At 37.7% G+C, this 13,221-nt stretch overlaps 1 protein-coding gene across 1 annotated transcript; it reads left to right on the top strand.

Annotated features, from left to right (window-relative positions):
* Positions 1 to 1,829: 1,829 nt before the first annotated feature.
* LOC111777197 (probable vacuolar amino acid transporter YPQ3) lies at positions 1,830 to 5,651 on the top strand. The gene is made up of 10 exons (XM_023656676.1): positions 1,830 to 2,062; positions 2,133 to 2,175; positions 2,283 to 2,309; positions 2,447 to 2,545; positions 2,932 to 3,219; positions 3,323 to 3,415; positions 4,741 to 4,833; positions 4,915 to 4,994; positions 5,074 to 5,164; positions 5,239 to 5,651. The coding sequence occupies exons 1-10, from the start codon at positions 1,839 to 1,841 to the stop codon at positions 5,332 to 5,334; spliced, it is 1,134 nt and encodes a 377-aa protein (XP_023512444.1). The 5' UTR covers positions 1,830 to 1,838; the 3' UTR covers positions 5,335 to 5,651.
* Positions 5,652 to 13,221: the final 7,570 nt, after the last annotated feature.

The following is a 13,221-nucleotide window of genomic DNA, read 5'->3' as shown; positions in this document are numbered from 1 at the left end:
AGTGTAGTCATATCACAACAAAAACATTTAGCATTTCTCTGGTGCTTGCTCATGGGGTCCTTAAGATTAGGTATGAGGAGTCACTCTTTTTTTTTTTTTAGCAAATGGGAGCCTTATTCGTTCTCCAAACACGCCAAGTACACCGTGGTGTTAAACTCGATCCCCTTGACTAAAACCAAAGAAGACAAGATTTAGAGAACTTATGCTAAAAGTTGACAATATCATACCAACGTAGAGATTCATTGTTCCTATCAGTGGTGTCATTATCTTATCCTAGTCATATCCATAGAATTCTCAAGTGTCAAACAAAGAAGTTATGAGCCTCATAGCCATAGTGTGACTCAAGTGTCGAACAAAGAAATTATGAGTCTCAAAGATGTCTGTGTGAACCTCGAAGGTGCATTCTTAGGGAAGATTCATGATAGAGCTCTATTGGATTACCAATCTACCCTAGAGAAGAGGAACCATTTAGGATGATGCTATACGGATAAATGAATGCATAAGGTGAAGTTCAATGGTGTATTTTGATGGAGGACGGCTCAATGGTATACTTTGTTCGAGAACTCCAGAGAAAAAGGAATTGTCAGGGAGGCTGAATGACGTACTTTGTTAAAGGAGAGGATTGTCGAAGATGGTTGAAATCTCATATTGGTTAATTAAGGGGAAGACGATAAATATATAAGTAAGAGACACTACCTCTATTGGTATGACGCATTTTGAGAAACCAAAATAAAAAACACGAGAGCTCATACTCAAAATGGAGAATATCATACCAATGTGTAGATTTCTTGTTTCTATCAGTAGTATCAAAACATATCCTTATCATAACTTAGTTATGTTAATAGAATCCCNAAGTTTATTTTTTTTTTAAAAAAAATTCCCATAGAAAAGGATGAAATTACAAAATGGCCCTTCAATTTAATTTATTTTTTTCTCTATCCTATTCTTTTTATTTTTAAAAGAAAAGTATGAATTATTAGGGATTTTAAATTCATTATTTAAGTTTGAAATCTATTTATTTTTTTAGCATTAAAAATATAAATTACAAAAAGGGTAAAACATGAATACTTTGGATTATGAAAAAAGAAGAATAAATATTAAAAAAAAATGTTAGGAATATCCGATTAAATACACGAATATTCAATTTAATGGATATATAAATTTGTCTCCCAAAGTACACATAAATTTTAGAATATCCACCAACTTTGTTTTTATTTTTATTTTTTTTTATAATAATTATTATTGATGCGATAAAAAATACGATTACAATACAATCATATTTTTAAAATTATATGAAAATTAAGGTCATCAACTCCTCTCACCTAAATTTTGTATGATTATTGGACAAATCATGTCTAGACCTCTCAGACCTATCTTAAAATGTACAATAAGGGTGCGACTAATCATCAATTCCTAACTCGAGTTACATGATATTTAAGGTTTCATCCAACCTTAGTGTTTGTGACCCATTTGGCATTTTCAGGGTATGCAAACTCCTCTCACCTAAATGTTGTATGACTATGGGACAAATCATGTCTAGCCCTGTTAAAACTATCTTAAAATATATAACAGGGGTGCGACTAATCATCAATTCTTTTTAGTTCGAGTTACATGACCTATTTGGCATTTTCTTCAAAATGGATAGTATGTATTAGTAGGGTATGCAAATCCAAATTGACTTAACTGACGGAGTATTATTGGAAGTATAATAAGAAAAAGGGGTAAAATAAAATTTGGGGATTTTGTGATTATTATTATTATTATTATTTGGTTGGAAAACATGGCTTGAAATTGTCGGGAGGGAAGCGGATGGGGGCCGGCGATGTGNGAGAGAGAGAATGAAGGGTGGGTATTGTGTGAAGGAGCAGAAGGCATGTGTGGGATGGGTTGAAACGTATTTCAAGGACTGTCTTTGCAATCTGAGAGACGACATGTCGTTCGGGTTCGGCGTTGTAAGTCTCCTCTGTTGGGGCCTCGCTGAGATTCCTCAAATCGTCACCAATTTCCGCACCAAGTCCAGCCATGGCGTCTCTATCCTCTTCCTCCTCACTTGGGTCGCCGGGTACTTCTTCTCTCTCTCTCTCTCTCTCTCCTTAAAACGCCGCCGTTTCATCTCTTTCTTTGTCTCGCAGCGATGCGTTTAATCTGCTGGGCTGCCTTCTGGAACCCGCCACTGTGAGTCACTCGGTCCAACTCGGTCCAACTCGGTCCAACTCGGTTTGGTTTCTTTCTTTCTTTATTTTCCACTAATTTCTTTTTTTTTTTTTTTTCTTTTATTTCAGCTCCCCACTCAGCTCTACACAGCGCTGGTGAGTACCCTTTTTTTCTTCTTTTAATTCCCTTTTCCCTAATTTAAAATTAAAAAGTAATTAATTTCTAATTATTATAAAATTAAAAAATTAAAATATATATATTTGTGACGGTGATTAGACATGCGTGTCTGCAGCTTTACACAGTGAATACGATAGTATTGGTTCTGCAAAGCGTTTATTATGATTACGTCACTAGAAGGCGCAGCGACCGCAAGACCAAATCTCACCAAACGGTACCGTTTTATTCCCTTTTTTATTTTTTTTTAGAAAATTATGAATAATAGTGCTATATGATCGAACCCATTTGTATTACCCAACTCAAATCATAAATTGAGAGATTATATGATCGAAAATTTTTTTCGATTTATTGAGTTAATTCGACTATTTAAAAATAGGGTTACAATCCAATCATTCCAAAATGGGTTATAATTATAATTTAATACTATCTTAATAATTACAATTAAGAATATTGACTATGTAATGTCATGTAAATTTAAATATTTAATTATTTAGTTTTTAAAATTTATAATTTATAATTTTTTTTAATAGATTAAAATAAAAGAAAAATAAAGAATAGACCAAAAGTAAAAGTAATTGTTTTGTATTATGACAATGAAAGGCGGCGGAAGAGGAAAACACGCCGTTAAAAGGCAGTAAAGGCGTTAGCTACGCTGGAATTCCAATTCCCAAAGCTTCCCCGAAGGCCACTCCACGCCGGGAATTCTACTTCACGTCAGCTCGGTCGTTGGCCGGAAGCGATACGCCGCCGTTTCGGGCGTTTCTCCGGTTACCGAAAAGTGAACCCTCCGCCCTCGGGAACGACAGCTCATCTTCGGACGATGAATCCGAAAGTGGCGCCGTGTCGTCCAACTCAACTTTTACCCAGCCGAGGCCCATTCCTCGATCGGTTACCTCTCTTACTTACCTTCAGTCATTCAGCTTCAGTAATTAAAAATTACTGTTCCTTCGGTTTGGTTGTTATTATATTGAAATGATTTGGCATGTTTCAGGTTGGTTATGGCACGTTTTTGGCAGCTTCAGCAAATTTGCCTTTCCAAAGCAAAGGCTTCTCAGATGGATTTAGAGGAAGGAAGCTTTTACAAGTAAGTATTTATGATTTTCATTTTAACAAATAAATTAAATTATGATTTGGGTAATTTGTTTTATTGGTGTTCGTTCGTTGGTCGGGTCGGGTCGGGTCGGGTCGGGTTGATTCATTGTTTACACTCAACCCAATTGTTCACGTTGTAAATATGAGATCCCACCTCAGTTTGAGAGGGGAACCGAACATTGCTTATAAATACTTGAAAACCTCTCTCTAGGAGATGTTTTTTTTTAAAATTGTGAGGCCAATGACACTAATGGGCTAAAACGGACAATATTTGCCAGCGGTGGGCTTTGACGGTTGCAAATGGTATCAAAGCCAGACACTGATAGTGTACCAACAAGGACATTGGGCTCCGAAGGAGTAGATTGTGAGATCCCACATCGGTTGGAGAGGGGAACGAAACATTGCTTATAAGGGTGTGGAAACCTCTCCTTATCAGACACGTTTTAAAACTGTGAGACTAATGACAATACGTAATGGGTTAAGCAGACAATATTTATTAGCGGTGGGTTTGGGCTGTTATAAAATCGTGATACTGATGATACGTAATAGGCCCAAACGGACAATATTTGGTAGTGGTGGGGTTAGACGGTTACAAATGGTATTAGAGCTAGACAGTGGGTGGTGTGCCAACGAGGAAGTTGGGTCTCCAAGGGGTAGATTGTGAGATCCCACATGGGTTGGAAAGGGGAACGAAACATTGCTTATAAGGGAGTGGAAACATCTCTCTAGTATACGCGTTTTAAAACCGTGAGACTGACGACAATACGTAGTGGACAAAACAGACTTATTTTTGTTAGCGGTGGGTTTGGGCTGTTACAAAGTCGTGATACTCACGACAATATATAACGGGTCAAAGCGGACAATATTTGCTAACGGTAGGCTTGGACTGTTACAAATGGTACCAGAATAGGCCAAAACGGACAACATTTGCTAACAGTAAGCTTGGACTATTACAAATGGTACCAGCGCTAGACACCCGACGGTGTGCCAGCGAGGATGCTGGCCTCCAAGGGGGAGTGGATTATGAGATTTCACATCGGTTGGAAATCTCTCCCTAACTTTTAATACCGTGAGGCTGACGGCGATACGTAATTGGCCAAAGCGGACAACATTGGCCAGATTTAGACTATTATAGTAAAATTTTTCAATCAAAACAACTCTAAATATATAAAGATATAATTGCACCTTAGGCAAAAATTATTTTTTAACATTAACCATAAATTGTGGGTTTAATTTTTTAGTAGAACCCACGAACTCATTCAACTCAAATAAGTTCATAATCCAACTCAATATCAAATTTTTCGAGTGTATTTACAGGAACATGCAACCCATAGCGGGTTTGGGCAATTCTTGGGTTGGCTTATGGCTGCTATTTACATGGGTGGTAGACTCCCTCAGATTTGGTTAAATGTGGGTATCAAATTTTGAATCTTTTATTCTTTTTAATTTTTATTATTATCCTCAAATTTATTTATTTTATTTTCTTGCCAGATCAAAAGAGGAAGTGTGGAGGGGCTGAATCCCCTCATGTTCGTGTTTGCGTTGGTTGCCAATGCCACTTATGTAGCAAGGTAAGGTTCGTTCGCTTGATACCGACCTCGATATCGATTTCGGGTTTTTTGATATCGTCCTCTCGTTGAATGAATGCAGTATTGTCGTGAGAAGTACGGAATGGGATAAAATCAAAGCTAACATGCCGTGGCTGCTCGATGCCGTTGTTTGCGTCGTCCTCGACTTATTCGTATCCTTTTTCGTGATCCTTTTACACTATGATTTGGTTTGAAATGTGAAAGCCTTAACTCAAACACCCAATAGATAATTGTGCAGTATATATATTACAGAAGTTTTAGAAGGAAGAAGCAAAGTGGAGGAAGAGAGTATGAAGAAGCAACAAAGCATGCAACCTTGTGACCAATTTAAGTAAAAATAATGCCTTTTCTTCTTCATTTCTTGCATTCAGTGGCACAAAATGGGTCCTTTTGGCCTCTTTACTGAGTGATTCAAGAGGCTGCTAATGGAAGGTTGAATATTCTTTGTACTGTTCTTGAAGGATTCTAGACTTGTTTTTAGTTTAAAACTCTTGAAAGGGTGTTGTGATGATCCTTTATGGGAGTTTTATGTTTGTGTTGTTTGGAGTTGAAATGCAAAGAATGAATTTGATTTGGGTTTCCAAAATAAAGCCCAAAAGCCCAATGAAATGGTCCTTATGAGATTATGGAAGATAGAAATATCGACTTTTGAGATGATAATAGTTACTTTATTCTTTGGGCTATTATCGAACTGGTACTCGGTATTACGGTGTTGCACATTATTCGTGGTAGCCATAGCACTTTTCTCATTTACGAATTCTTTTCTCGGGTTGTTGAAATTATCACTAAGATGAAGAGTTATGAACAAATTATTTTAAAAAGAGTAAATGAAAAAGTTATTCAGATTCGATATCCATTGTACCTGTAGGATTGAGGCTTTGTAGGAACTCACTTCGAAATGGGGCGAAGATTGCATATTTGGACGAGTGAGGGAGGAAGTGAGGGATATTTTTTCCTGTTAGATAAATGGGGTTGATGGCGAGATTATATTTTTGTTTCAGTCCCCATCCTCACGAGAACGCAGAGAATTTAGACTTTTAATTAGAGTTAGCTTTACACTATACAAAAAGATAAAAAGTTCATTTTCGATGGTATAATTTTAATGCTATAAAAACTTGTCATCCTGTTAGCGAAAAAACACTCTTTAATAGCATTTTTATTATTGTAGAAGAACATTGTCGAATTCGTTTATGGCATTTTTAGGCTCATTATGATAGCCAAGCCAAAGTTATAGATTGTAGGTGACGTCTAATAGCATTTTCTTTGGTTCACATTACTTCGAGAAAAGATTTGTCACGATCCAATATTTTACTATGGTCGAGATTCAAAAATGACAATAACGTGTAGTATGTATGCATGAAAACTTAAAAAAAGACGTCATTTCAAAAATAATTTATTTCATACGAAATAAATCAACACGTGACCAGTTTTTGACAATGAAAACATGAAAAACTGTGTGTACAAAAAGAAAGACCAAACTGACGCCCCACGATATGCTTTCCTCTGTAACAATCCACATCTCTCAACACGCCCTCTATTGACTCGACACCTCACGCACTTGAAAAAGGAAGATATAGCATGGATGAGTGTTAATCCCTAAGAGGTTCTTATGTCGAGCTGTAATGACGGGTGTCTTTCTATGAGGCGCTACCTCTGCATGGCATCCTGAGACTATATGGTATCTTACCTAGGGGTGTGTTGAGTACCTCCTAGGCCCATGATAGTACCCCTTATTGGGGGGAGGGCGCGATCCCTCCCTTTCCCATGCAGATAATGGGTTGTACGACGTGGAGACACGTTTCCCATGCGAAATGGCTAGGAACAGTGAAAACTGATCAGGAACCCGTGGTACTCCCACGAAGCTATATACTTTTCACACAACTAGCACCCTAAGAACACTCCTAAGGTACTTCGTTTGCCGTGGTGATTTGTTAGGCTCTTAGGGAAAGGATAGGCATAAACTCAATAACTTGTCACTCTAACCACGTATCACTAGGCTTACCATAATAACGTTTCATAAACATTATCCTAATGTACAAACACCAAGCATTAATCTGGCGTACAAACATCAAACATCTAGATACATCATACACGGATCATGCAAAATAAAATACGCAAACATGCTCAATGGGGCGATAACGTCCATCAGCATCCGGAACGCAGAGTTCACAACTTTTCCATCCTTCTTTCAGCATGAATAAGCATATACATACTAAAGGAAGCATAAAGCATGAATAACTTTCAATAGTACTTCATCTTATCACCTAAGCTCATATCATGGAAAATCTAGCCATCTAACGTTCTTAAACTAGCATGCATGCATACTCAAGCGATTCCTACAAGTATTTCTTCCAAAATTTCGTGTAGTGACTTACACAGTTGACGCATACCCTTTCGCTTAGCGTTTCTATTGCAAGTTATGTGTTCAAAAGTATTGATTTTCCTCAATTAGATCCCTATTCACATAAAAACGTGGTTAAAATTGAAATCAGGACAAAAATCGGGCAAACAAAAATCGAACGGGCAAAAAACAACATCTCAAGTCTACTTGCAGGTTTCACGCGCGTGTGCTTTCTGTAGTCGTGGGTCGACGATTTGGTTCGGGTCAGCCGGTTCGAATGGACCGTGGGTTGCTACGGTTCGGGTCGACTAGTGGAGCGCGGGTCAAGTCAGTGCAGTAGCAGACACGTGTCGCTGAACGAGTGGAGTCGCGTTGCTCCAGGCGACGTTCGACGCGTATTGCCGTCTATTTGGTACACGGAGACCCTACCGCCGGTTGACACGTGGTTCGCTAATCATTTCTCTCTCCTGCAAACTCAATATGGAACCCATTTCCTATCATATTTTTTTATTTTCTCATTTTCATATCTTTCGATTAAGAACTCAAATCACGTTGATTCTTTCATCAAAGTTTTAGATCGTGTTACAAGCTACATTCTGGTATTTTTTTTTCTTGAATTTTGCTTCCATACAAAATGAGATTTGAGCATCGAAAGAAGGTAAATCTCTTGCTTAGCGTTCTTGGGAGAACACTCTCGGATCTTTTCATTTCTGGCCAAGTTCTTCACAGAATCAGTGGAATCAGTTCTTCATAGAATCAGTGGAACGTGTATTGATGCGACTGTCTGCTCGTTACTGCTGTCTAGGGCCACGCTGGCTAAAAATGCGTTTGCGTCACTGCGAATCATCTTCCTGGCCTTCAGTGCTGTTATGACGCTTGGGGATCTTTTGGAAGTGGCTCCCTTGTATGTCAAGCTATTCCTTGACGGGAGTCTAAGAGTCACTATTCGAGTCTCACAATCTATCAGAGCGTGATTCTCGCCTAGCCAATCCATACCCAAGATGACATTGAAGTCTTGCATGCTTAATACTATAAGTGCGGCTCTTATGACATGTCTTGACACTGTTACACAACCTTCCTTAACCCTATGAGTAGCCATCAATAGTTTGTGAGTAGGAGTAGACACTCATAGGGTGATCTCTAAGGGTTCCTTTTCTAGGTGTGCTAGCTCTACAAATTCTTCATATACGAAAGAATGTGTAGAACCCGAATCAAATAACACCAAGGTAAAATGACCGAAGACAGGTAGTGTACCTGTATAACTGCGTCAGGCCCGTCAGCTTGCCTAGATGTGGTTGCATGGGATATAGCTCAACCATGCTGATGTCGAGCACCTCGGCTCCTCTGATACTTCTAAGGGCAATCTACTACGAAGTGCTCTGTTTGGCCACATCTGTAGCATGTGTATGTTTATGCTCTACACTTCCCCAGGTGAGGACGTCGAAAATTAAGAAAAATGGTTTTGTTCTGCGTCGGGGCTTTCCCCCACTTATCAATGAGGCTACGGGGAGGTCTACCAGTTTTGGGGTGGCTCTAGTCTGTCCTCTTCTCCTCAACTGCGGTGTGAGATGTTTGGGTTGATCTTGACTGCAACTTGTCAATACTAGACATGTCAATGAGGATCGCCACTAGGGGTGTACATGGTCCGGGTTGGGTTGAAGGATTTTTTTGACCCAACCAAAAAGTTCGGGTTGGTTGGATTAGTAACCCAACCCAACCCAACCCAACTCTCTATTTTCGGGTTGGGTTTGGGTTGGTTCAAAAAAATAAAAAAAAATTAATTTGTATGACCTAAAATGATAAAATAATTACCACCTATAAGCTTCTAGATTAAAAGTATCAAGCTCTCTATTGCATTCATATTATTATCTATAAATATGTAAATGACATACAATAAATTAATTCCAAAGTTACCGCATCTAATTAAATCATTTACATTCACAGTCTATAATCATTCCACAAAATGCTTAAAAATTCACATAAAAATATGTAAAGAATATTCAATGAATCAATTCCAAAGTTACAACATGGAACAAAATACCTAAAAATGCAAAACTATCCAACCCTCTATTGGATTCTTAATTACTGCAAAATAAAAATAGCATCTTGAAAGTTAGTTGCATACGGTTTTAAGCTGGTTTAGAAAAAGCATATTGTAATTTCAAATATTTTACTTACATTGAAAAACAATTATTCATGCATGACATTGGTGGAGCTTGAGGGTCTTAAATGATCTGAAAAAATAAAATATAAAGTGTGATATAACCGTATAGAATACATCTTAACAAATAGACAATAAATAGATTTGGATTTACATGTCTCAATCTTAGAAAACATCTCAAAATCTTCAAGTTGTTAAGGAAGATCTAACGATTTTGTTCGGATCCAATTTTGTGTACATATCAAAGCTTCCACTGTTTTAGGTGTCAAAGAACTCCTAAAAGAATAAAACATCCTCCTACCCGTACTAAATTCTGATTCATAAGATACAGTCGACACTGGAACGGCCAAAACATCTCGGGCAATTTTTTTTTTATAAAACTCTATATTTAAACTCATTTGCTTTACACCATGCCAAAACATCAAAATTATCATCAAGTTCTTCACTAGTGTCAGATAAATATCGATCCACATCATTTTTTAACTCAAGTGAATTTTGCTTTTCTCTTCTTTGTTTGTATCTTGATAATACTAATATTGAACTACTCAAATTCACTTCTCAATTGTGTCCATCTCCATACTCATGGATTTAGAAGTGAGTCTTGATTCAGATTGATGATCTTGAGGATTATCATAAAACTTGTAGTATCATACACACGAATTAAATAATTCTTTATGCTATCCACCATCACTTTAGGACAGCATCTTCATAAATATTCGAAAAGCAAAATGATTGTAATCCAATTTATAACGAGGATCGAGTACCACTGCTATGAATATCAACTCATTAATTCTTTCCACTGAGCCAATATTTGTCATATTAACTTTCTGCGGTGAATATCAACTTATTAATTCTTTCCACTTAGCCCAATATTTGTCATATTAACCTTCATATTTGAACTCATGTTACTTATCTTTGTAGTGACATCATAGAAAACCTTAAAAAACTTTACAAACATTGCAACATTTTTCTAATCATCCATGGTTGGTGACCCTACTTTTTTATTTCCACGATCCCGTCTATGAAGTAATCAACATAATCTAATCTTCTTCCTCTAGTACTTTGAAAGCTTTGTCAAATTTCAAGGCATGATCAAGCATCAAATGAGTGGAATTCGATCAAGTCGCCACATCCAAACAAACAAGTGCTTTACATTTAATTTTTTCTTGTCCAACACGATCTTTAAATTTTGTCAATCTCTTGGGGATGATCTAACATACCTCACGACATTGCGAACACTAGAAATGGAGTCATTCATTTCTTTAAGCTCTTCATTCACAATCAAGTTAATTATGTGAGCACAACACCTCATGTGTAATATTTCTCCATCTAAGACAAGTGAATTCCAACTTCTAAGCCTTCTCATAATATATAAAATAACTATATCATTGGAACTTGCATTATCAACTGTGGTAGAGAAAACCTCATCGATTCTCCGTTCCAATAAACAACTCTCAATAGTCTTGCCGCCAATAGTCTCTCCCTTGTGGTTAGCAACTTGACAAAAGTTGAGAATTCTTTTATGCAAATTTCATTCTGAATCAATAAAATGTGCGGTGATTACCATGTAATTAATGTTTTGCAACAAAGTTCATGGGTCAGTGGTAAGGCAAACCCTCCTCGAATCACTAACAAAAAAATCTTTCAACTTCTTTTTTTTTCTTCTAGACAGAGCTGAAATATATCTCTAGCAATAGTTACTGTTGATGGAGGGTCAAACTTAGGACAAACAATACTACAAAACAATTTGAAACCCTCATTTTCTACAAATTTAAATGACAACTCATCCATAATTATCATCTTGGCACATGCTGCTCTACATCTTGTTTGACAGTAACAATATAACTACCACCCTTTCCATCTATTGAAGGTTGAAAATTTAGAGTGGTTTGTCCTTTGTCCTCGACCTTATATGCATACTTTTTACACTGATTTTTTAAGTGCTTCCATTACGTGCTAGTTTCATAAGAATTAATATCACAAGCATACTCCTTAGAACAATAGTTGCACTTGCACCTCGAGATGATCCCACACGGTTGATTTACTAGGGTTTTTCTTCTTAAATTCAGATTGTGCAGCCACTGTGGATTCGATGCATTAGAATTACTCGAGCTATTTGCACATCCAGTTGCACTGTTGTTTTCCATCTATAAAAAGTAAAGTAGAACTATTATGATTCAAACATTCAACCCAATATCAACAATTACCCTAGAGTTAAAATATACAATCAGTCTTTGCAAGGGGATATAACAAAAAGAGAAAAGACTTACTCGTTATGGCGTTCCAGGAGACTAAAGAGAGAAAGACGGCGCGCGAGAGAGAAACAAGACAAAGAACGTGAGAGAATGTTGTTGAGATCAAATTCCTTGTGAGAGACTAAGTATCGAAGAGAGAAATTTGTATTTTGGGTGAAAGTTTGTATTTTGGTGAGGATGAGAGAGAAGAGGCTGAAAAGAGAGAAAAAGGCATTGAAGTTGTGAGAGAGAATGAAAGAGAGATAAAGATAGCTAGGCTTTGAGAGAGAGAAGAGGCTTTGTATTTTGACATAGGCTAAGAGAGAAGCAGAGAACAGGGAGAGACGCAGAGGCAGAGAGAGACACAGAAAGAGAGAGTTTGGCTGACTGAGGATGAGGGAGAGAAATGTTGGGCTGACTTAGAAATGAGGTTTTTTGTGAAGTAATTGAAGTTGAGACAGACTTGTTATTTTAAATTTGTTTACACGTAATTATTGGGATTTGTTAAAAAGTGTCAGGCTTGGCTTTGTAAGAGGTGGTTAGAGACAAGACAAGACAGGAGCATGGATTATTGGGTTTTGATGTTTGGCCTTGGACTTCCATTTCTTTTTTTTTTTTTCAACATTTTGGGTTGGGTCAAGTTGACTCAATCATTTTTTTTTGGAACCCGAACCCAATCCATATCAGATCGGGTTAAAAAGAATGGACCCAACCTAAACTCAAAATCCAACCCAACCCAACCCAACCCAACCCTTATACTTCGGGTTAGGTCAGGTAGAATTCTCGGGCTTTTGGATTGGGTGTACACCCCTAATCGCCACTCGAAGGGCTTCTGCATAATCTGAGGATACTTGGGCTGCCACATGCCCCTTTAGGTCTTCCCTTAGACCAACAATGAATCGCTTGCCCTTCAACTCCTCTATACTAACATATACCGGAGAAAACGTTGCCAGCCTGTTAAATTCCAGATCATACTCCTTCACTGAATGACCCCCTTTTTTAGCTCACGAAATGCTACTTCCATTTTCATTCTAGTAGTGATAGGTTAGTATTTGCGAAGGTAGGCTTCTTTAAACTGGCACCAAGTAATACTCTCTCCATGCGATGCAATAATTCACCAAAAATGCGTGTATCCTTTCAACGTATATGTCCCCCAATGGACCTGATACTCCAACGGATAGTTCATGTAAAGGAAGATTGTTTCAATAGCCTCCAGCTAGGTCTCCGCTGTGATATGATCTACTTTACCGTCGTCAAAGAAAGACAGTTTATACCTCTGGAAATCTTTCCGGTAGCAGGACTCCACAGTCATAGCCCCAGAGTCTCTAGTCCCTTGCACTAATATCTGATTAACCACCATTATCTGCATTATTTGAATCATCTGAGTCTGATTTTCTATTTAGGTTAACATAAATGTCTGTAGCACCTCTAGAGTGAGCGTGGTTGTCGGCTGGTTGGGCGGAACCTAGGTGT

The sequence above is a fragment of the Cucurbita pepo genome, chromosome LG16 (genome assembly GCF_002806865.2).
Source record: "Cucurbita pepo subsp. pepo cultivar mu-cu-16 chromosome LG16, ASM280686v2, whole genome shotgun sequence".
NCBI lineage: Eukaryota > Viridiplantae > Streptophyta > Magnoliopsida > Cucurbitales > Cucurbitaceae > Cucurbita > Cucurbita pepo.
This window is presented reverse-complemented; position numbering and strand designations above follow the sequence as displayed.

Excerpts from the sequence above, each read along its gene's own strand:
- LOC111777197 (XM_023656676.1), top strand. The coding sequence starts at position 1,839 with ATGAAGGGTGGGTATTGTGTGAAGGAGCAGAAGGCATGTGTGGGATGG. Across the intron at positions 2,063-2,132 it reads CTCCTCACTTGGGTCGCCGG|CGATGCGTTTAATCTGCTGG; the intron begins GTACTTCTTCTC and ends TTTGTCTCGCAG. Across the intron at positions 2,310-2,446 it reads CTCAGCTCTACACAGCGCTG|CTTTACACAGTGAATACGAT; the intron begins GTGAGTACCCTT and ends GCGTGTCTGCAG.